Below are 25,916 nucleotides of genomic sequence, written 5' to 3' on the forward strand. Positions count from 1 at the left end.
GCTCTGGAATTTGTTGTCAGTGGATGTGGTTAGTGCAGTTAGTGTAGCTGGGTTTAAAAAAGGTTTGGATAAGTTCATGGAAGAGAAGTCCATTAACGGCTATTAATCAAGTTGTCTTAGAGAATAGCCACTGCTATTACTGGCTTCAGTAGCATGGGATCTTCTTATTATTTGGGAACTTGCCAGGTACTTGTAGCCTGGTTTGGCTGCTGTTGGAAAGAGGATGCTGGGCTTGATGGACCCTTGGTATGACCCAGAATGACAATTTCTTATGTTCCCTATGGTTGCCTTGTAGTGCTTATTCTTGTCACTGCTATTCCTGCTACTTTACTCCTCTCAATTTTCCATGAGATGTTTTTCTCTCTGCTGCTGTTCCTACTGTTGCTGTTACTTCACTCATCTCACTGTACCTTGGTGTGTTTATGCCAGTGTTTCTGCTGCTTTGTTTGACTTTAGGCACCTTGTGGTGTTCATGCCACTATTGTTGGGCACTTTATTGCTTTGTAGGTGCCTTATGGTTTTCATGCCATTGTTGTGGCTTGCTGTTTTTCTATAAACTGGGTCATCATCTCTGGAAAAAAAAACCCAATACCACTACCATGAGCAGGCAAGCACTCATTAGGGTAGGCACTGGCATTGCAGCAGAGCGGCATACTTTTGAATAAGAGAGTATGTGCCTGAGTGCACTTCAACCTTTGCATGTTTGTGTGTGTGTGTGTGTGTATGTGAGAGAGAGTCTCCACATTAGAGTGTGTGTGTTAGAACAGTAGGAGGAGTATGCACAATAACATTACTTGTAAAAAGACAAAGGCAGTATAACTGCTGCTGCTGCTTCACTCCCTGTCTGTGCCATGAGGTGCTCATCCCACTGCTGCTGCTGTTGCTTTCCCTGACTCACTGTGCTTTGTGTTATAGTTAGTGAGGTTTGGGTGGACCCTTGGACACTGTGGCAGCTGACCACGGGGGAAGTCCCGTGAGGGGCCACAGGTCAGGCTCAGCTCTGGACACACAAACACAGATAGTTCTTTATTTAGACAGTTTGAGAAGCCACCAGAGGTGGCAGTAGTGAGTAGAAGATGTAGCCCGGCTGGGCTAGTATTCCCCAGGGTGCTGGAACAGCAGTTCCTCCGGTAGCAGTGCTGTAGTGGAGAGAACTGAGAAAGTGAGTACAATAGAACATTCACAGAGTCCCAAATATGGAGAAGCCCCGAGATAGGGAGAGCTGGCCCTCAAGGAGCGAGTACCAGATCCCTGGAGGTAGAGAGACTCGTTGGCAAAGTACTCACACAGCGGTTCCACGTAGGAGATGGCACTGGCGCTGGAACGGAGGCAGGCCCTCGAGAAGCGAGTACCTGGTTCCAGGGAGACAGCTCTGAGGAGTAGATGATGATAGTACTCACTGATGGTGTCTGTAGCGAATTCTTCCAAGTAGAAGAGGAGATAGATGCAGGCAGTGGGTCAGGGAACATGGGCCCTCGAGGAGCGAGTACCGGTTACCTGATAGCAACCTGAAGAAAGCAAAGAGGCTCCCGAGGAGCGGGTACCCCGTTAGCAGAAAGAGTCCAATGGAAGTTGGAGAGGCAGAGTAGCTGGGTACGGAGAGTGAATCCCATCCGTAAGATTCGCTCTTGCTAACTCAATGGCTAGCAATAAACTGTAGGGTTAAATATCCGGGCAGTGTGACGTCATCACAGGGGGACGCCCCTGAGGAACACACCAATGAGGAAATAAGAATGAGGGCCGCGCGGCGCGCGCCCTAAGGTATCTGAAGAACATGGCGGGAGGCAGCGCCCAAGCCGGTCCGGGGATGCCTGAGAGGACGGCAGGTGGACGCCGCGGCAGCTAGGCGTCTGTGAAGAGCAGGAGGAGCCGCAAGAAAGGAAAGGTAGGCGGAGTGAAGCCGTCGGGAAGTGATGGTCGCAACACTTTGTTATGTTCATGCCAATTTTGCTGCTACTTTGATACTCTTTAGGTGCTTTGTTTACTCATGTCCAGGGGCGGATTGGCCTATCGAGGGATCGGGCATCCCCAGGTGGGCCGGTCTTTCTGGTCACGTGGTCTGCTGAGCGCAGCTGTAACCGAGCCGCGCTCGGCAGACCATGGGGTATCTTCTGGGCCGGTTTTTGGGAAAATCCCCGGGCCGATCTTTACCCGGAATCTGCCCCCTGCTCATGCCACTATTGTTGGTACCCTTTGCTTCTTCTTTGATGCCTTGGGGTTTTCATACAACTTTTATTGGTGCCTCTTCCCCATCATTTGGTGCCTTGAAGTGTCCTTGCCAATGTGGATGGCTGCTTTGCACATGTCATGGTGCTTTTGGGTCTGCATGCCACTCTTTTGTTTTTTTTGCTGCTTTGACTGTCTATAAGTGCCTTGGAGTATTTCCAGCCACTTTTGGTGATTTGTTCCCCCTGTGATGGTGCTTTGAGTTTTTCATACCATTCTTGATTTTGCTTTGCATATCTTTTAGTGAAATGGGGTATTTGTGACATTGTTATTGATGCCCTTTACCCCTCTTTTGGAGGGGTAAAGAGCATTGCAACTTCAATCTCAGGTCTAGAGCACTAAGTCGCAATGCTTTTTCACAGGAGGGGTTCCATTATAGTGGGGGGATTGTTGCCATGATAGTGTGGCCCCTCACCCCAAAAAGCATCACTGCTGTATGGCGCGTTCTTTTGTCTCACAGCCAAATCACTATGGGACAGAAGAATGCGGCAAGCATCAGCCCAACCTTAAGGGACCATCATCGTCTTAAAAGGCTGCTGAGCCCCCCAAAAGAGTGACATAGGGAGGTTGAGTGGGGTTCAGTGCTGGCTCCATTCTCAACAAGGGGCTGCCAGTTGAGGCCGCCCCCGACTCTCCCAAAATGTTAAAAATAAAAAAAGAACTGCACAGTGCAGGCCCCGGCCCCCCCTTTCCCCCTCCCCAAAGCACAAAAGTCAAATGTGGTCCTAGCCCCCAATCGACATCCCAAACCCGATCCACTTACCCCACAAGTGACAGTGACGGGCCCCTGCCACCAACCTCCAAGTAACATCCTGATCCCAATACCCTCCCCTCCAAGTGACAGTCATGGCGCCTTCCCCATCCCCCCACCCTTCCAAGTGACAGTGATTGACCAGGTAATTGTTTAAAAAAAAAAAAAAGTCCCGGACTCCACACCCCTCTTTCCCCCTTCCCTCGAAAGGAAAAAAAAAGTAATGTTCTAGCCCCTCCCCGACCCCCTCCCACCACCTCCCCTGTACCAAAAACTGATCATGTGTCGGGGCCAGTTGCTCCCTCACACCTGATCCGGTTGCTGCTATTTTCCAAAATGGTGCCAACCTAATCTTGCCCCATCCATGTGTCCTGTGTTAGGGTCCTGGGTCTCCCGCCACACATTTAATGCATTTCATATAGGTGTAGTTATTTTATCGCAGTTGACCTTCTCGGTCAGCTGCGATAAATTATTTTCATTGAATTGACTAATAATGACCTTTGCTTGTATTTGAATTATTCAGGCATGCAAATCAGGTCATTGTAATAGGGGAAGGAACCTGGGTGGGGAAACGCAAAATATTGGGGTAGATTTTCAAAGGCTTACGTGCGTAACCCCGAAAACCTGCCCCTGCGCGTGCCGAGCCTATTTTGCATAGGCTTGGTGGCGCGCACAAGCCCCGGGATATGCGTATGTCCCGGGGCTTTGAAAAAGGGGTGGGAAGGGGTGGGGTTGTGGGCATGGCGCCGATCCGGGGGCGGTTCGGGGGCGGGACCGAGGCCTTCGGCAAAGCGGCTGTGCCGGGGGATGGCGTGCCGGCAGCTGGCCGGCGCATGCAAGATACGCCTGACAGAGGCAGGCGTAAAAAATAAAACAAGGTAGGGGGTTTTAGGTAGGGCTGGGGGGTGGGTTAGATAGGGGAAGGGAGGGGAAGGTGGAGGGGAGTGGAAGAAATGTTCCCTCCAAGGCCGCTCCGATTTCGGAGCGGCCTTGGAGGGAACGGGGAAAGCCATCGGGGCTCACCTAAGGTTTGGCGCGTGCAAGGTGCACAAGTGTGCACCCCCTTGTATGCGCCGACGCCGGATTTTATAACATGCGCGCGGCAGCGCGCGCATGTTATAAAATTGGGTGTACATTTGTGCGCGCGGGGTAGCGCGCACAAATGTACCCCACGTGCGCTCATTTAAAAATCTGCCCCATTGCGTTTATCACATAATTTATTTATTTATCTATTTATTTAGCATTTTTATATACCGACGTTCTCGATACAAATATCAAATCAGGTCGGTTTACATAAAACAAAACAATCGCGGTGAGGCGTTACAATAAACGGAGTTTCAGAACATGAGAATAAATATTAAATAAACAACAGTGACTCATCAAATGACGAGAATCTATATAGTAAATAACATGTAATAAAATAGATAATGGTAATAAAATAGATAACATGTAATAAAATAGATAATATTGCTGCGATATTGCTCTATTGTGGTGATATCGCACAATATATACGATATAACACACGTTAGAGAACTAACATGGATTGACGCATCTCCCAAATAGATTGTGAGCTCTCTGGGGTCAGAAAAGCACCTGCATGTAATCTTCTTTGAAGTGGTCAAAAAGCAGAATATAAAAAATAGAATTGTTATGTTCTATACTGAAGGAATTCCTGTTGGTACTGTTTTATATAATTGTTATGTATTTTGTTTGCATTTGTATCAGGTTTTTGCTTTATTTTATCATGTTGTATTTCAGCTTGTTTTAGTCTTTCGAGATTGGTCGTTATTGTGGGGTACATTTTAAAACATAGCGCGGGGTCGGCGTGTGCAAGGGGGTGCACATTTGTGCAACTTGCGTGCACCGAGTCCTGCGTGCGCTTCCCGTTCCCTCTGAGGCCGCTCCGAAATCAGAGCGGCCTCGGAGGGAACTTTCCTTCCGCCTCCTCCCACCTTCCCCTCCCTTCTCCTACCTAACTCACCCCCCCCAGCCCTATCTTAACCCCCCCCTACCTTTGTTGCAGAAATTACGCCTGCTCAAAGCAGGCGTAATTTTGCGCGCACCGGACTGGATGCCTGGCGCCATGTTCCAGTCTGGGGGATGGTCCGGAGGAGGTGGCCACGCCCCCGGAACGCCCCAGGGCCGAAACCACGCCTGCGGCACTGCCCCCGGATGACACGCCGACCGCGTCACGCCCCTGACACACCCCTGGATGATGCGCCGATTGCGTCACGCCCCCCGACACACCCACCTCAAGAAAGCCCCGGGACTTACGCACATCCTGGGGCTTTGCACGCGCCGGAAGCCTATGCAATATAGGCTCGGCGCGCGTAGGGCCGTTTTAGAAGGGTTACGCGCGTACCTTAAGCGCGTAACCCTTTTAAAATCCGGCCCTGTGTGCGTTAGGGCATTATCGCGTGTGATAAAGCCCTATCGCAAGTGATAACTATCGCTTCATGAAGTGAAAATGTAAATTAGGGGAAGGGGAGGAGTTTAGGGGGGGTTTAGTTGGGGTTAGTAAAATTTGGGTCCATTAGCGCCGGAAATAGTTACAGCTATTTCATTGGCGCTATGGGGGCAATAGTGTCAGCGCGACTACCGCGATGTGGCCACCTGCTCATTATTTCCCCCATCCCTTTTTTTTCGTGCTTCATCATTTATAGCAGAATGATGAATCTAGGGGTTAATTTGTAACTCACTTGCTTATATAGGTGAACAAGAAATGTAATACATGAAATGAATGAAGTGAAAGAGAGTGCATGTGAAGTGTTGCATATGAAATCATAAACTTCAATAGGAATATAAATAAAAGATGCTTTCTAAATTTTTATTATATTAATGGACCTTTCAGTGTATAGTACTGAGAGGGTTAAACTGCCATAGAAATATAGTAGAAGAAAATGATAGGGGATATCCTTATTTATTCTAGATAGCAGTAAACATTTGAAGCCTAGTGCAGGTCTTTCCAACCTGTCCTGGGCACCCCACAGCCACCCAAGACTGGTTTCCAAGACATTCACCATAAATATTCTAGAGATAAACATCTAGGCATGGGAGACTCATCATATGCAAATTCACTTGCTTTTTTAATTTGAATATCCAGAAAACTCAACTGGCTGTGAAGTAAGCAGAAAAAATTTGAGAAACTCTGTGGTCTATTGTGTTTTGCATGAATAAGCCTTGAATTGTAAGGTTTAGGGATTTTTATGTATATATATATAAAAAGCCATGCAAAAGCACATATTTATTTTCTGAAGGGCCTAGGGTAATTTTCAAAGCCAGTTCCATGGGGAAAACTCTACTTTACTTGTAGAAATGGCCTTTACAAATTTTCCTGCCCGATAAGTGGGTCACGGTACATGTATAGTGCCTGGATGCACGCACTTTTACCCATTGTGAGCAAAGGTGTTGCTGGGGTCAGAGCTGGGATGTGGTTTATAGTTATGTGCACACTTTTGCATTCCCAAAGTAAGCACATATTTTTCCTCATACATTAGCTGGTGTTAATTTGTGTAAGTACTTTTGGTTGGATAATTTTCAAAGAAAAAATACATAAAGACTATGTGGATCCTGAATTCTAATAGTTTCTGCATTGTTTGGATTGCAATTTGTAGGCTACATTTAGTATATTAAATATGTTCTCTAATATATTTTTAAAGGATTCCATGAAATTTATTCAAGAACATTTTAAAAAACGGGAATGTATCTTCTTCACTAAAGACCCAAGGTCAACGTGAGTAACTGTATCTTTTTGTTAATTATGATGAATGCACTATTGTACTTTGATGTATCATCAAGTATTAAACTGGAAAATGTTATCCTTTAGCTTACAAGATTGTTTCCTATTTCACAGAGGATAAAAAGAAAAAAGACTTTTTAGTTCTCCCTTTCCCTCTTCTTATTAATGTAAATAAATATCATAGCTTTAACAATGAAAATGATTTCACACTCCAGGGAACACTGCATTATAGGTTTGCCAACTATGAGGAAGGAAAAAACCTCCACCACTCTCACCCTCCATCTCCAATACTCTCTGGGCCGGATTTTAAAAGCCCTGCACGCGTAAATCCAGCCGGATTTACGTGCGCAGGGCACTCGCGCACCGGCGCGCCTATTTTGCATAGGCCGCCGGCGCACGCACAGCCCCGGGATGCGCATAAGTCCCGGGGCTTCATAAAAGGGGCGGGGAGGGGCGTGTCCGGGGGCGTGTCCGGGGTCAGGGGGCGGTTTGGGGCGGGACCGGGGGCGTGGCGCTGGCCCGGGGGCATGGTTGAGGCCTCCGGACCAGCCCCCGGGTCAGGTGATGGTGCGCCAGCAGCTCGCTGGCGCGCGCAGATTTACGCCTGCTTTCAGCAGGCGTAAATCTGCCAACAAAGGTAGGGGGGGGGTTTAGATAGGGCCGGGGGGTGGGTTAGGTAGGGGAAGGGAGGGGAAGGTGCGGGGGGTGGAAAGAAAGTTCCCTCCGAGGCCGCTCCGAAATCGGAGCGGCCTCGGAGGGAACAGGCAGCGCGCGCAGGGCTTGGCGCTCACAAGTTGCACAAATGTGCACCCCCTTGTGCGCGCCGACCCCGGATTTTATAAGATACGCGCGGCTACGCGTGTATCTTATAAAATCCAGCGTACTTTTGTTCGCGCCTGGTGCGCGAACAAAAGTACGCGTTTGCGTAAATTTATAAAATCTACCCCTCTCTCTTCTGCCACCAAGTTAATAGCAGAGTAGCACCAGTCTGGCCTAATCCTGTTGTTCAGGGTCAGAAATGAATGTTTTCAGCAGGAAACCCCATACATCCAGAAGAAACACTGGCAGGATAACTTTCAAAGAACACCCCCCATCCTCATATAGGCTCATATATGGCCATGCAGAGATCTAACTACAATATTTTATAACTTCCATTATCAAGTACATGCAGACTATAAAAATACAAATATGTTTACCCACAGGTGAATACTGAATGTATTGAAAAAGCATATTTCAATGCATTGAACATGTTTACTTTTCCTACCTATTTAAAAAACTTGTGTGTGTTTATTTTCTGCACAGAAGAAAATATGACTTGCTCATGTAAAAACCTGGGTTGCATGCATAAGTTGATCTATTTTGAAACTTAGCATGCATAATTGAAATGACCAGTTTTCTGATTCCTCCACCAGTTCACCCACTCTTTCTCCAGATCATCGAGACCTTCCTAGTTCTTTAGCCTGAATTCCCCTTCCACGCCTCCTATCCAACCAATAATTGACAATAGACCTTTGTGATATCAGTTGTGCAAGATAATTATTAGGTGTAAAATTGCACAAGTAAGTTACCACATGGCAGCACTCACATAAGTCTCTTATAAAATAGCAACTTATGTGCATAATTCTTGACCCTGTTCTGGAATGCCCCTAGACTTCCATTTTTTATGCATGAAAATGTGTATGCAAAAGAGAAAATATATGCATGTGTTTGATGTTTATAAAATAGTAAGGATGTGCATTCGTTTGCGATGAAATAGGAAATAAAGACGTTGGGGGGTGTGACGAAATGATAAGATAACCCACGAAATTTCGTGTGGTTTTCTTATTGTTTTTGAGGGGGAGAAAGGGCACATAAAAAAAACAAACACCAAACCCACCCCAACCCTTCAAATTTAATTAATTGCAACCCCCCCCCTACCCTCCTGACCCCCTCAAAACTCGCCAAAATTCCCTGGTGGTCCAGCGGGGGTCCCGGGAGTGATCTCCCCCTCTCGGACCGTCGGCTGCCACTAATCAAAATGGCGCTGATGGCCCTTTGCTCTTACCATGTGACAGGGGCTATCGGTGCCATTGTTCGGCTCCTGTCACATGGTAGGAGCATGTGTGTGCGGCTATTTAATTTTATAACATGCGCGCGCCGGCACACGCATGTTATAAAATTGGCACATGGACGTGTGCGCGTACATTTTAAAATCTACCTCTAAAGGGGTAATTTTCAAAGGAACTTCTGAGCCTTTTATAAAATTGCATGTCTTATATGTGGGTAAATATTTGCTCATATGTTATATTTGTGTGTGTATATTGGGAGAGAGCATTAGGGCAGGGTATGAACTTATGCATTTACATTTCAAAATTTGACAATATGCTTGTTAATTTTCAGGAAACTTTTATGTGCACCAAATGCCAGGTGTAACATTTGTGCATAAGCTCAATTTGAAAATTGGTATAACTTATGAAGGCAATTTTCAGATGTATTTACATGCGTAAAGGACTTTTCAGAATTGCTAGTTGTACTCACATAACTTCTTTAAAAATTGATTTCATAGTCTAAATTGTCAATAGATCTTACATGTGTAAATATGCTTTTGAAAATTGCTACAATATATGCTACTTTTATGCATATACCTCCTTTGAAAATGTACTTCATAGTCTAAATTGTCAATTTATTTTACATGCATAAATGGGCTTTTAAAAATTGCCATGATATATGCTACTTTTATGCATGTAACTTCTATGAAAATCACCTCCTATGTGTGCATTTGTGGCATAACTTATTGTATATAGAATTTATTTTCAAAATTGATTTTCTATATGTTAGATATTTCTGTACCTAGATATTGCGCTGATGTGACTAGGCACAAAAGTAGACAGAAAGGACAGCAGACTCCTCCAACACCCTTTCTTATTGGGTGTTGGAAGAGTCTGCTCGAGACCCGTCTTCTTGGGGACATCCCTCTCGTGGTCTCTGGTAAAAAAAACCCCTACAATTGTCAATGCTGTGTCCTTAGAAAGAGGGTCTTTCCTTTCTTGTGCTGCTTATATCTGAAATGTCCAAAATGTCCTCCTCTGTTACTTTAGCCATTTGCTTTGCAGTGCCATCTGATTTCACAATGGCAGCAACACCAAGTTGCTTTGCAGCTCTGTCTTGATTTGCACCAGCAGCAATGCCTGATTTCTCCATGGTTTCATCTTGGCCCAGGTTTCTTGAGATGTTCAGAACTCAGTGAAATCACGAGGTCTAGAGTGGGTGTCTTGTTGAAGCATGTACTTTGGATTATTGTCATCTTGTATATCCCAAGAATTTTGGATTCTGTAGTTACAGCTTCATTCACTGTATCTCAACAGCATTCCCCTTCTGCCTTTGTATGCCATCATGGCCTTTGGATGCCATCATGGTGCACTTACCACTCAGGAATTGTATGTAGGGCTTGTAGTTGAATATGCTTAAGTGACTCACATGAGGTTTTATGCTATGCCATGTTTCAGGTAGTGGTACTTCATGTGCCCTTGTGGATAGTAAGGATGTGCATTTGTTTTAAATGAATGGGTAAAATACAACAAATAAATCCATTTTTGTTTCATTTGTGGACCCCCGAAGCAAATGGAGGGGTTCCATAAAATTAAATAAAACATTCTGTTTCATTCATTTATGTTGGCCGAATGAAGTCTATGGTTGTGCTGTAAGCAAACAAATTGTTGCAGGTAACTTAGCAATGAACTCTTGCCTGTGTGACATCAAAGCCTCCTAGAAGCCAAGGCTAAAGACTAAAGAAAAATCACAATGAAACATCTTTTTAAATAGCTTATAGCTGTCATCTGGATCACATACTCCCACTGAAAAGTCTGAGCATGTGATGGAACTCTCAATTTCCTCTTTAGCAGTTCATAGAGAAGAATCTGTTTGGGAAGCCCTCTTAGAGTTTGAAATATAGATTTTAAGAAGTTGGATTTGGCACTGGTAAAGGGCTGTTTCTGATCTTCTCTGCTGCAGCAGTCTCACTCACTATGACAGAAAGACAGAGGCAGGGACACTATACTTTGTTCACTGGGAAGGATAGGAGTGTGCAGATGATGTAGTGTCATTGTCTTTGTCTGACTGTCTTTGTCTGCAATGCAGTGAGGTTAGCACATAGACAACTGAAGATAAAGAAGAGTCTTGCCAAACTTCCAGTCTTGTTAGTTCTGTTTTACTTTCTAACAGTTTTTTGTATGTGAAAAAGGAGTCAGTCAGCAGTGCACAGCATAATATGCACTGTATATTGTCTATGTGTGTGTGACAGACATTCCTGTACACAGTAGAGTGATACTGTGAATGATGGTACGGTATCAATAAATAAACTCCTTTGTGATATCCAAATCCCCAGTAAGCATTTCAAATTCTGTCATGCCACTGAGAGGAAAAGGCAGAGGAGGGAATGCAGCCTTGAAAGAGAGAGAAGATTCATTGCTTATATAACGCAGCCTAGTAGCAGCAATAAAAAGGCAGTCCTGCCCCTAAACTAAAAAGAGACTTTTTAAGCTGCATAATGGCAGGAGTGGAAGGCACCTTAAGGAAGAAACAATTAAAATTTGGAGAGCATGTGCCACCACCACCTGTTCTTATTTCACTTGTTTTGGAGTAGAGAGAACAGGTGGGAGTACCATGCAAGACTGGCAGTAGCAGTGCAGGGATTATATAATGGGGCAGCAGAGGTATAAGCCAAAACTAGCAGCATGCTCCTATATATTGGTTGCTCTTTCTGAGGCAATGGAGGCAGAATTCTTAACTGATTCTGTGGACAAATCTTGTCTGGGATTCCCTGAATCAGAAATTGAAGAACTAGTAACTGTCAGCCACAGAAACTTCCTCTGCCTCAGCGTCAGGCAATTTCTCCAGTATCTTACCACCTGAAGTCAACCAAGGAGGTAGGAGGTCCTTTCACTCCTCCCCCAGGAAGGCTAAACAAGCCCACAGCCAGGAGCATTGGCTCGCCTCCTCAGGGTCAACTCATGCACAAAAACCACTGTTAAAATCCCCCTCAGCACACTCTAAGAAGCAGGGAGCCAAAGGGCAGAAAAAGCACCCCATGCCAGGACCATCAATGCATACGGCACTCAACGCGCCTTACCGAACGCACGACAGTCCTTCACAGTGCGCACCTTAAGTGATGCACAGCATGACTCACGTAGTGCATACCTCGCAGGAGACAGCACTGTATCACTCCAAGAAACAACATGGATCTAAGGAGCACAAAAAGGCTCTACCCATTAAGTGGCTGATGCCAAACACCGCCACACCTCCAAATAAAAAGCAAAAGGAGCAAGAGAAGTCCAGATTCACAAGTGAGTGGCTTCATTACTCATAGGCAGCAAGGCACCTCACCTCAGCTCATTCAGGAGCCTCGGAATCAGGCCATGTCGACCCATGATGCACCAGTTCCTCAGTTGGCACATCCCAGATCTAGAACCTTTTTGGAGTCTTTCCAAGCTAGTGGGCAAAAAGGGTATTCAGGATTCACTACAGGAACAATTTCATGTCCAGACCAATCCCCGTGATGTCGCATTCCTCTACATGCGGAAAGATGGTCATTACAGCACCTTTATCCCAAGACCGCTCATCGGCCTTTGAAATATTGGAAGCGGCGATACTACCACCTTGGCTTCCTCAGGGAGTCTACATCTCATATTTATTTATTTATTTAAAATGTATATGTAGCTTCTTATAGGGCAGGGGTCAGGAACCTATGGCTCGGGAGCCAGATATGGCTCTTTTGATGGATGCATCTGGCTCGCAGACAAATCTTTAATAAAAAAGTAAAAATCTAACAAAATCCCCCACCCTCCTGATGCCCCCCAAGACCTCCAAAATTAATTTACTACAACTCCCACCCTCCTGACTCCCCCAAGACCTACCAAATTAATTTACTACAACCCCCTACTCTCCTGACGCCCCCAAGACCTGCCAAATTAATTTACTACAACCCCCATCCTCCTAACCCCCCCCCCAAGACCTGCCAAAAGTCCCTGGTGATCCAGCGGGGGTCCAGGGCTCGCAGACAAATCTTTAATAAAAAAAGTAAAAATCTAACAAAACCCCCCACTCTCATTGTCCAGACAAGTCTGGTATGAGTATTTTGTTTGACTCTCACTACATCCTCCAGTCCAGCTCAGATCAGTTCCTCATCTACTTTCTCAGGAAAATGGTAATTGCTTCATCCATATCTGGTATCCCTCAACTTCACAACATGAATGTTGAAAGCATGATTATCACCATTCCTTGCCCATATTGATCGAAGATATTATTCTTTCATCCTGCAAACTTTCAACCAGGTGCTATTCCTTTAAGTGGAATTATAATTCAGCTTGGTGCATCAAAAATGGATTCAACCCATTTCACTGTGAACCTAGGCATGTTCTATTATACTGCACCTCTTATTGGATTCTGGCCTAGCTACATCCTCGGTAGCCAACTTTGTGCCAAAGTTGCCTATCATACATCAGTGAATGTTAAGCCTGCCTCCCAGCATCTTCTAGTGGTGAAATTCATTAAAGGTTTATAGCATTTGAAGCTTATGGTTCATAAACCGCCAGTACCATGGGATCTCAACATAGTTCTTGCCCAGTTGATGAAATCCCAAGATGGAGGCGGTCCAGAGAAGGGCGACCAAAAAGGTGGAGGGTCTTCATCAAATGACTTATGAGGAGAGATTGAAGAATCTCAATATGTACACCCTGGAGGAAAGGAGGAGCAGAGGTAATATGATACAGACTTTCAGATACTTGAAAGGTTTTAATGATCCAAAGACAACGACAAACCTTTTCCATCGGAAAAAAATCAACAGAACCAGGGGTCACGATTTGAAGCTCCAGGGAGGAAGACTCAGAACCAATGTCAGGAAGTATTTCTTCACGGAGAGGGTGGTGGATGCCTGGAATGCCCTTCCGGAGGAAGTATTGTATTGTATTGTATTCTGTTCCTTGTAAAGGCAATGCCTATATATACTTTGGTTAGTAAGTTACATGTAAACCGACACGATGTGCAAACGGTTGTCGGTATATAAAACTGTTTAAATAAATAAATAAATAAGTGGTGAAGACCAGAACTGTGAAGGACTTCAAAGGGGTGTGGGATAAACACTGTGGATCCATAAAGTCTAGAGGACGTGAATGAAGAGTGGGTGACTCGCGGGAATGACGGCTACTACCTGGAGATAATACCCTTATTCAATAAACATACACACGGTTAATGCGACTCCACCATTGCTCTAAGCATCAATGGCAAGAGGAAATGTGGAAAAAAGGATTTGCATTCACAAAAAAATGGGGAGTAGCTTGCATGTTATGGCAGATACTACCCCAAACCAAATAAGCCTGATACTTCACTTTCAATGCATATCCAGCATAGCTCTCTGCTTCAACGGCAGGGGAGAAAGACATATCCAGCATAGCTCTCTGCTTCAACGGCAGGGGAGAAAGACCGCTACTTCACGCATATCCAGCATAGCTCTCTGCTTCAACAGCAGGGGGAATGAAGAAAAGTGGATCTATATACAGACAACAACCAACAAGGACTGAATTACATAGTCTGGGTAAACAAATAAGCATGGGTGTAGCTTGCTTATTGTGGCGGTTACTACCCCTGACTAATTAAGCTAGATATTTCACTTAGATGCAGTTCCAACACTGCTCTCTACATTAATGGTGGGGGTGGAAGGGAAATTGAACCAAAAAGTTACTAAGAGCCAAGAGAAACAGATAAGTATGAGAAAAAAAAAGTGCGAAGCTTGCTGGGCAGACTGGATGGGCCGTTTGGTCTTCTTCTGCCGCCATTTCTATGTTTCATTTCATTTCTATGAATCACTGGACACAGCATCCCTGAAGTACCTTTCATGGAAGGTAGTCTTCCTAGTTGCTGTAACCTCAGCACACCAAGTAAGTGAGGTACACATTCTCTTCCACTATCTTCTTTACTTGCAGTTCTTCCATAATAAAGTAATCCTTCTTACGCATCTAAAATTTCTGCTGAAATTAGTCTCTACATTCCACTTTAATCAGTCCATAGTACTGCCAACATTTTTTACATGGCCACATGCCCTTGAGGGTGAGAAGCACCTCCATGCCTTAGATTGTAAACAAGCTCTGGCCTACAATATGGACTCAGCCACATTGCTAGACTACACATCAATTTGTCTTCTAATTGACTAGGCATATGGATGTCAAAGTGCACATAGTCCAATGGGATAGCTGAGAACATTCAGCACTGTTACACCTCAGCAGTCTTGATCTGGCTCATTAGGTCAGAGCCATGGCCTCATCTTTTGACCACTTGCAAGAAGTACCTCTGGAAGACATCTGCAAGGCTGCCACTTGTTCATCGATGCATACCTTTTATGTCCCACTTCTGTCTGGACAATCTATCAACTATGGACAATACCTTTGGACAGGCAGCATTGCATAACATACTCTTGCAGTAAGTAGTATATTCTCCATGGTGGAGTCTATGTTGCTCTTCCAGTAACGCTCTGCTGCAATCCTCAGTTTAGGACTTCCCATATATCATGGCTAATTCAGCCTGCTTATCAACAGGAAAAGCAAGTTTGTTTACTGTATACAGAATTTTCCATAGATAGCAGGATAAATTATCCATGAGATACCTGCACTTCTCCCTAAAAAGTCAACTACATGGCTAGTAAGCTCTGTGACAGACTAAGGAAACTCTCAAAGCAACACCTGCATGGGAATGACCACACATGCTCAGTAGAGCTCAAAGCTCTACTACGGTAGCTTGGAGTGATGAATCCATTCAGGACTGCCGGATGACATTACCCACATATCATGGCTAAAGCATCCCACTATCTACAGAAAACACCATTTACAGTAAGCAAACTTGCTTTTCTCTTACAAATTTTCTTTCTTCTCATTGATTCCTATACAGTGGAACTGAGCAAATACGTTAAGCAAGACAGCGACGTGTAGTAACTAAAACGACTGAGCTTCCTGCTCTACCTTATCCTTATTGGAAAAGGGATAGTTATTTTGATGTATATAGCATCCTAAATCAGGATATTTTGCAGCAGATTGCATACATGAATAATGAGCTGCTGCAGAGATCTTAAAATCTAATTTGGTACCTAAGGCAATGGGAGTTGGAGTGACTTGCTAAGGTTACAGTGAGTATCAGTGGCAAAAACAGAATTTGATCTCAGATATCAGGGTTTCCTATCTATTATTCTAATCAATAGGCCACTCATTCTGTCATACATAATGTCAGAAAGAGTGTACATGATTCAGAAAAGGTGCTGGTCTAAAAATACATTTATTGATTTTTCTGAGATATTCAGTGTTTCTGAGTTGCAATTTTTAAACACATAACTTGATTATTTTCTTCCTCCACTCTAGAAAGTTGCTAAATTGGCATCACTGCAAGTATCTTAAACATGCTGCTACAACCTATTGTTTTGTTGAAATGCTGATTATTTATTTGAAGTTTAATAATTATTGATATTTTTCAAGTTTAGCCTTTATTGTGCACCTTCCTTAGATCAGAATTGTTAAGTTACTAGCAAACTCTGATTGTATGTTGCCATTTTAATGCTGCATCCAGCTTTGGGTGAACTTTTTTAAATTCAACAGGTGGGTAAGAAATTCAAATACTAAAACAAACAAACAAACAACAGATACGCTGATGTCTATGAGTAACTGTAAAATTTTTCAAAGTCCCAAATTTGCATGAACTCAGTCCATACTGACTGGTATGGTTTCAAAGTGATTCATTCTCTTTCTTTCTGTATTATCAGAAGCAAAGGATCACAGAAAGTTTTATTCTACAGAGGGACAGTACAACAATAAGCAGTCAATGATGAATGGATAGTAAAACTAGTTAATTAAAGGCAAAGTTATAGAAGTGAATGTTTAGTCTATATTTATAAAGGACAGACAGGATGAAGTTTTCATGTCTGATGATTTCAAAATTTTGAAGCAAATTAGGAGAAAGCACTTCAGTATAAACTCTCAACTGTAAAAAGCACTAGAGAAACAGCAAAATTTGTAGAATATAATGGCACTGCTTCCAAAATCTGTCCTGGGGATCTCATAGCCAATTGGATTTTTAGAATATACACAATTAATATTCATAGATAAATGTGCATATATTGCATATTTATTGTGAATATCTTGTATCCTCTACTGGATGTTGGGAGGGGGGGGGGGGGTGGGTGGGTGGAGAGGTGTCACCAGTATAGGCCCTGATATAACAAACTACAAATTGTTCTGTTTTTTTTTAAGGACATTTCCAAAGGCACTTAAATGCATAAAACGCAGTCTTATGTTTATAACTGGCTCTTTTAAAATAGCCCTGGTGGGTCTGTATATAAAAGCATTCATTGAACACGATTTCACACATGCATACTAAATAGGAGTTCCAGAAGGTGGAACTGAGGCAGGATCAGAATTAACTCTGTGTAACTTTCTATCTGTCAGGTGTGTAGGATTCCATACACACCCATCAAAGCTGATTTGTACACATATATTTGCTTTGAAAAATCTTGCTAAAGTCTGCAGGTAAATAGTATCCACAGACTTTAGCCTATTTGGAATGTTTGAAAATGACCCTCTTATTTCTTTTTCACAATTTTATTTTTTATACTGAGCTTCTTTTTCTTTCACTGTCTCTCCTTTATGGAATAGGGCATGTGTGAGCTTCATTGTTCTATTCTTGCATATAGCAATCTGTGCAGAAGGTAAATATTGATATCAAGATCCACCAGCCATGAAAGGGCTTCAGGAGGAAGGGTTGGAATTATGAGTTGAGAACAGATTGTTATTTAAGTTTATTGCTTTCTGTGCCATGTTTGTTTGAAATGATAAGTTTTCTTGTACCATGCCAGGGAGAACTTGTGTAAGTGTGGGTATATGAAAAGCCAGCATATAGATGGTACCCAGATCAACCAGAATGAGAAATGGAACTACAAGAAGCACACTAAGGAGTTTCCTACTGATGCCTTTGGAGATATCCAGTTTGAACGTTTTGGTAAAAAGGGAAAAGTAAGTATGCATCATAAAGATGGGAATATACACCCACAGAGAAAATACCAATCATGAATATAATTCAATGTTATTTATTTACTAAACACATATAAACATCCTATCTATACATATTAAAAACTATCTAGCACACACACCATCTTCCATTCATACACATTAAAAAATCATACCTCTCCAAATACATGTGCAAAATATTCACTATCAAATATATTCTTTTTTAATATTTTTAAATTTTTGACAGTATATTCTAATCCCATATTCCCAAATACCACTGTAATCACAATTTCAAATACTTCAATTATCAATATCCTCCCTTCAAATATATATTTCCAGATTTTTCTTCAGCCGAGCGCACTGTATAACCCACAATCGGACGCGGGCTAAATAGGAGCCTATCCACCCTCTAATGCAATAGGGGGATTAGTGCCTATTTAACTTGCATCCGACGTGGAGTGAATGCGATTACACTCATGATATCCAAAGGCATATGAATGAGGCTATTACTCATTCACTCCGCATTAAAAAAAAAAAGTGTGTGTCTCAGATGCACATTTAGCTCTCAGGTATTAACGCCTACCTGGAGCAGGCATTAATAGCTGAGCGCATGTAAAAGTACAGAAAAGCAGAAAAAAATGCTTTTCTGTACTTAAGTAAAAAAAAACAAAAAACCTCAGCAGACCGCCGAGTTATGAAGACCGACGCCGGTAAACTCGGTATCGGTTTTCATAACCGGCCATCTGCCAGTAATGAAAACGGAAACGGATGCTGATTATGAAAATCGATGCCGAGTTTACTGTTGTTGGTTTTCATAACTGGCAGCAGTTGCAGGGTCGCATTAGCAAGGAGGCGCTAAGGTCACGCAAGCAACCCTAGCACCTCCTTGCTAGCGTAACCCCCTAATTTGCATATAAAGCGAGTGCTTACTTTTCAGTGCCCGCTTTCCGCGCTTTTTTTTGCATCGGCCTGTTAATTTGTCTGCAGGTAAGTATCCAGTGCAACCCCAACATCTTTCACATCACAGACTTTCCCCTTGAGCCAGTGTTTCACCAAAAGGGGAAAAAAACCCCTTTTGGTGAAACAAAAGGGGTTTTTTGAGGCACCAAGAAGAGAAAAGCTTTTACTTTTCTCTTCTTGGTGCCTCAAATTAAAGCAGGTACTCTTTTCCTTGAAAAGAGTACCTAATGTTCTAATAACATCTCATGACTATCTTGTAATAACAGTTAAAAAAAACCCCCAAAACATTTAAGCTTATGTTTTAGGCTAGAGTTGTTCCTAGTCCCATTCTAGTTCTTCCTCCTCATCCACAGCCTCCTCCATGCTGAAGACTCCCCAGCTGCTTCCTGCTTCCCCTTGCCTGCTCGTCTCTCTTCTCTTTATACAGGGGTTGCCTATTCTCCAAGGCAGGGGAGACTCCGACCCCTTCCTTCCTTGCCCCCAGCACTTCCAGGGGCTGACTACTAAGACTTCTGGGGAATGTAGTTTCACCAGGCAGCCTTCTACCTTGCTTATGTTTTTCTTTGCCTTACCCCAAAGAGATTTCACAAATGACAAAATCCAAAGCTTCTCTTTTATTACTCACAGCACAGGGACTCACAACTAGGTAAATCACTACAGACCCTAAAACACCAATACACCTGTTATTAGGAAAACAGAACAAGGCAAGCTTAAGATCCATACACAGAAACTACATGCTAGCAGCATATCTCACTGCAGTCACCCATGTAGAACACAGACAGACCATCACCAAATACAGAATAAGAGACAATAAAGTATAGCTAGAAACATGCAGACAAAAACTGAATTGGAAACTGTAACAAGACTGACTCCATATGCAGTGCAACAATGGAAAAACAGAAACATCACCATTCCTCATTAAACGTCAAAGAATAAAATCAACATATATAAACCATCAATCAAAATAGTAAAACTATACTCATAAACATAATAAATATTTCAAATCAGCTGATGAATAGAATATCCAATGATTAAAAACATATAAAATTGTTATTTTAAATTTTCCAAACCCTCAATAAAATATTTCAAAACAGCAGACACATTAAATAATACCCATTAATTAAAACTAAGGCTAAAAAAATTCCCCTGCTCTCTATAACTGGTAACTTTAGACTCCACTCACCCTGAGATTGTCATGGATTAGTCAAGGATAGGAGGTGTGCACAAACTTTGTCCTCTCATATGTATACACTCTCTAACATACATGTTAATTATTTAAGAAACTTCCTTATATTCTTTCACATACATACTGACTGACTCACAAACTCTGGCTCACAAACATATTCATGGACTCGCTCTTGCTCACACACATTCTCACTGGTTTAAATAGTCCTTTCACTCACATGCACTGGAAATCACAGCAAGCCTGAATGCATTATGCAGTGCAACACTAGAAAAACATAAACATCATCATTCCTCATAAAACATTAAGTAATAAAGTCAAGAAATATAAAACATCATTCATATTATTAAAATCATACTAATAAAAAGAATAAATAAATCAAGCAAACAACAACCAATGAACATCCAGAAATTAAAATGACTCAAATTTGTTTCTAATATTTCCCAAACACCAAATATTTCAAACAGCAGGCACATGAAACAAACACCCCAAATTTTAAAATAATAGGATTAAAAATCTCTAGCTTTCCATACCTGGGATCTTTTGATTTCCAGTTACCCACAGATTGTTGTGGATTGGGGGAAAGGGCCTCACAATCTTTATCCTCTTTCTCCCCCACTCACATACACACACAGAGGCTCTTTCTCACTCCATATATGTTGTCACATGTTCAGGCTCTCTCGCTCTCACACATCCATGCAGTCTTTCTCATTCTCACATACACACAAGCTCTCACAGACACATGCAGGCTCTCTCGCTCACTCATACATATGCAATCTCTCATACGTACGCAGTCTCTCATACATATGCAGGCTCTCTCGTTCTCTTATACAGACATGCAGTCTCTGACACACATACAAGCTCACTTGCTTTCTCATGCACACATGCAGGCTCTCTCATACACACACAGACTCTCTCACATACACACACATGGAGGCTATCTCAAACATACAAGCAGGCTGTCTGTCTCTCACATACACACCCAGTTGCTCTCTCTCATACACATGCAGCTTATCTCTCTCACACACACAAGCATGCATACATACAGCTTTCAGGCATCAGTTTTCTTCTGGGCCTTGTCTTTGGCTGCTGTTGGATGGCAGTGCTGCTCCTCACTGCCAGAAGGGAGGTAGAAGAAGGCCACTGCTACTGCACTGCATGGTTGAGGATAAGGGGAGGGCCGCACGACTTTGCAGGCCTCTCTTCCGGCCATGGCAAATGGGCTCTTCTGCGGCCCCGCATGGCTCTCTTCCAGTTGTGGTATGGTGGGTTCTGCCGTAGTCCCAAGGTTTCTCTTCAGGCTGCAACAGCTCCTCTTCTTTTCTTTGCCTGGGAAGCTGAAAAAAGAAACACGTGATGGTAGCGACTGGCCCACAGGAGGAAGCCCGATCCTCCAATAGGCCAATCCACACCTGACTATGACCACAAATGCTCATAATCTGGACAATAATATACCAGACTTGCAGGCCCTAATGGTAGAGGCAGACTTGGACATTGTTGCTGTTACAGAGATATGGTTCTCAGAGTTTCATGACTGGCATATAGCAATCCCAAGCTATAGCTTGTTAAGGAAGGACAGAGAGGACAGAAAAGGGGGAGGAGTAGTTCTTTATGTCAAAAACAATATCTAAGCATTTGAAATGCAAGGGACGTAGGGTAGGGAAGAAGCTTTATAGACTGTCCTTAAGAAAGAAGATGGCACTTCCATTTACACTGGTATGGTCTACAAACCTCTGACTCAAACAGAAGAACTAGATAGAAATCTGGTCGAAGACATCCAAAAAGTGAGAAAGAAGGGAGAAGTGTTGCTCATTGGAGATTTTAATCTGCCGGATATGGATTGGAGCATCTCTTCTTCGGCATCTATAAGAAGTAGAGAGATAGTGGATGCTCTTCAAGGGATTCTACTCACACAAATGGTAATGAAACCGGTGAGGGAGGGTGTGATACTTGAACTTTTTCTCACAAATGGGATGTTTCTAATGTTCAGGTAGGTGCCCACCTGGGCACAAATGATTATCAGATGGTATGGTTTGATATCGGAAATAGGACACAGAGAGGTCACATGAAAATCCAAATGTTGAAATTCAAAAAATACAGACTTTGTCATGTAACCAGACCATCCTGTTGGTTACCATTAAACCCTGGGAGATACTAGATAGAAAGGTTAGTGAATGGGGGAGGATCCATTCAAATTCAGTCCCTCCCTTTGAGGGGCCTGGGAATGGCCGTCCCCCTGAAAGGCTTTATAACAACTCTCTCCTGAGAGTCTGCAGGTAGTCCCTTATAAGATTTAGAGAGTCTGGAGATAGTGAGGAGCTTACCTTTTTTGTGCTTTTCAGGCCCAGTCAGAAGGAACAGGTTAACCCAGCCTGGGATTCCTGACCAGGGTCAGGAGGGTGTTCCTGCCATTCTACTCTCTAGCTGGTTTGGATACCCCTCTGGGTTGTTTTCGAGATTTTGAGATTTTCTTGGTAGGAGCCTTGCTGGATACCTGGGCCTTTCCTGGATTCAGGGAATGGGGAAGCCTGTGTTTGGGATGCTCAAGGATAGAGAAGACCTGCCAATCTGAGATGGTGACCCACTGCAAGGGGGTAACTCTGGTGTTATCATTGGTTAAGGGAAAGAGTATTAAGTTGAGATATCTAGGAGGAAGAATGTTTGGCTGACTCTTCCTTCTTGCATTGGAGCAGGGTAAGATACCTGCATCCAGGGATTCCTCCCATCAGGGAACCTGAGGAGAATCAGAGACTGAGATAAACCTAGGGAATTGGAAGAGCTGCTAATCATGAATAAAATAATTACAAAGATCTTTGACGACACCTATCCAGAATCTTCAGGCCCTAGGAAGAGAGAACATTTACTCGCTGTGCAAGGATAAGATTTTTGGCCATCTTTGGAAGGAGTTTTCCTGATCAATTTAAGGGTTATCCTGCCCACCAAGACCTCTATTTCACCTAATCCAGGAGAGTGAATGGATCCCTTGCCTACTTGAAAGATTCCTGCACAGATAGAGGTGAATACTATAATCAAGAGAAGAGAGACTGTGGTGCTGGAAACGTATTTATTGTGCCATCTGCAACTATTTTATTCAGTAAACTTAAGTTTGGACCCTAATCTAATGTGTCCAGTGTATTCATTTGGCATGTAGCACTCACAGAGAACATAAGAACATAAGAAAATGCCATACTGGGTCAGACCAAGGGTCCATCAAGCCAAGCATCCTGTTTCCAACAGTGACCAATCCAGGCCATAAGAACCTGGCAAGTACCCAAAAACTAAGTCTATTCCTTGTAACCATTGCTAATGGCAGTGGCTATTCTCTAAGTGAACTTAATAGCAGGTAATGGACTTCTCCTCCAAGAACTTATCCAATCCTTTTTTAAACACAGCTATATTAACTGCACTAACCACATCTTCTGGCAACAAATTCCAGAGTTTAATTGTGCGTTGAGTAAAAAAGAACTTTCTCTGATTAGTTTTCAATGTGCCCCATGCTAACTTCATGGAGTGCCCCCTAGTCTTTCTACTATCCGAAAGAGTAAATAACCGATTCACATCTACCTGTTCTAGACCTCTCATGATTTTAAACACCTCTATCATATCCCCCCTCAGTCGTCTCTTCTCCAAGCTGAAAAGTCCTAACTTCCTTAGTCTTTCCTCATAGGGGAGTTGTTCCATTCCCCTTATCATTTTGGTAGCCCTTCTCTGTACCTTCTCCATCGCAATTATATCTTTTTTGAGATGCGGCGACCAGAATTGTACACAGTATTCAAGGTGCGGTCTCACCATGGAGCGATACAGAGGCATTATGACATTTTCCGTTTTATTCCCCACACCCTTTCTAATAATTCCCAACATTCTGTTTGTTTTTTTGACTGCCGCAGCACACTGTACCGACGATTTCAATGTGTTATCCACTATGACACCTAGATCTCTTTCTTGGGTTGTAGCACCTAATATGGAACCCAACATTGTGTAATTATAGCATGGGTTATTTTTCCCTATATGCATCACCTTGCACTTATCCACATTAAATTTCATCTGCCATTTGGATGCCCAATTTTCCAGTCTCACAAGGTCTTCCTGCAATTTATTACAATCTGCTTGTGATTTAACTACTCTGAACAATTTTGTGTCATCTGCAAATTTGATTATCTTACTCATCGTATTTCTTTCCAGATCATTTATAAATATATTGAAAAGTAAGGGTCCCAATACAGATCCTTGAGGCACTCCACTGTCCACTCCCTTCCACTGAGAAAATTGCCCATTTAATCCTACTCTCTGTTTCCTGTCTTTTAGCCAGTTTGCAATCCACGAAAGGACATCACCACCTATCCCATGACATTTACTTTTCCTAGAAGCCTCTCATGAGGAACTTTGTCAAATGCCTTCTGAAAATCCAAGTATACTATATCTACCAGTTCACCTTTATCCACATGTTTATTAACTCCTTCTAAAAAGTGAAGCAGATTTGTGAGGCAAGACTTGCCCTGGGTAAAGCCATGCTGACTTTGTTCCATTAAACCATGTCTTTCTATATGTTCTGTGATTTTGATGTTTAGAACACTTTCCACTATTTTTCCTGGCACTGAAGTCAGGCTAACCGGTCTGTAGTTTCCCGGATCGCCCCTGGAGCCCTTTTTAAATATTGGGGTTACATTTGCTATCCTCCAGTCTTCAGGTACAATGGATAATTTTAATGATAAGTTACAAATTTTTACTAATAGGTCTGAAATTTCATTTTTTAGTTTCTTCAGAACTCTGGGGTGTATACCATCTGGTCCAGGTGATTTACTACTCTTCAGTTTGTCAATCAGGCCTACCACATCTTCTAGGTTCACCGTGATTTGATTCAGTCCATCTGAATCATTACCCATGAAAACCTTCTCCATTACGGATACCTCCCCAACATCCTCTTCAGTAAACACCGAAGCAAAGAAATCATTTAATCTTTCCGCGATGGCCTTATCTTCTCTAAGTGCCGCTTTAACCCCTCGATCATCTAACGGTTCAACTGACTCTAGACCTGGGAGGCCTAGAACCCAGAACAGGGAGCAAACTCTAACTAAGGTGAACACTCTTACTGTCCTGCTCTCTAATTCAAATGCCATACTTTGCAATGTTTTTTGCAGTATTTATAAACAGAAGGGGGCTGGCCATTTCAGCAACCTTAGTGGAGGAGCTTTTCCTAAATAAGTACACCTCTTCCTTTGCTACCTAAGCTCTATTATGTCACAGGGTATATACCCAGGATCCCTAAAACACCTTAAGAACAGGGCTTAGCTATCTGTCCACCTTAAGACAGGAAACTGTAGGTACAGGCTTTCTCCTTTGGCCTGGGGATATAATGTGGCTGAGAGGAAAGCTAAGGTGAGGCCCTGGCAGGAGGAGAGAACAATTTGTGAGTAAAAAGGGAAGGCAGTCTTTTCAAAGTAGCTGACCTGTTTGAATTTGTATTACTGAGTTGGAATTGTGAATGTGGAATAGTGTTGGATTATTTGCATTATAAATAAAATGTACAAAGAGAAAAAAAAGCCTTGACCACTCATTTCTGGGCCACATATGGTGTTAGCTTGGGGATTTTCTGTACTAAGCATTTCACAGCCAGAAATCCATGCCTCAAGAGGGAAATTCTGAAGTGTACATCAGTGCAAAAAGATGTATATATATATATATATATATTTATTTATATGTCCAAGAGCTAAGGCCGTAAGGAAAAAAAAAATCAGTGTAGGTAAAAGCTGTGTTACAGAATAAGCAATGGAGTATAGCAGCACACAGCAGTGCTCAAGGGAAAAAAAATCTTTTATTTTTTTAAGTTTGGGGCCTCGCTGCAGTTGCTTAGGAGTTTTTCTACAGTGGGCTAAAGGTTTAGCCCTGCCCAGCATAGTCAGGTGACCGGTGAGTGAGTTACAGCCAAACAGGTAGGAGTTTATTTCCCCATGCCGCGTAGTAGAGAAATAAACTGGAAAAATTGAAAATGGCATGGGTGATTCACTAAGAGACAGTTACAGCTATAGACCATGGTACCAGACC

General features: G+C 42.9%; 1 protein-coding gene across 1 annotated transcript in view; it reads left to right on the forward strand.

Moving 5' to 3' along the window:
- Positions 1-25,916, forward strand: part of TRPM8 (transient receptor potential cation channel subfamily M member 8) — a 249,858-nt gene that overhangs the window by 21,826 nt on the left and 202,116 nt on the right. The window contains exons 2-3 of the mRNA XM_029607928.1: positions 6,637-6,710; positions 17,581-17,737. Of these exons, the coding sequence (XP_029463788.1) occupies positions 6,637-6,710; positions 17,581-17,737 (231 nt within the window). The remainder of the gene's footprint in view (positions 1-6,636; positions 6,711-17,580; positions 17,738-25,916) is intronic.

Source organism: Rhinatrema bivittatum, chromosome 6 (assembly GCF_901001135.1).
Source record: "Rhinatrema bivittatum chromosome 6, aRhiBiv1.1, whole genome shotgun sequence".
Taxonomy (NCBI): domain Eukaryota; kingdom Metazoa; phylum Chordata; class Amphibia; order Gymnophiona; family Rhinatrematidae; genus Rhinatrema; species Rhinatrema bivittatum.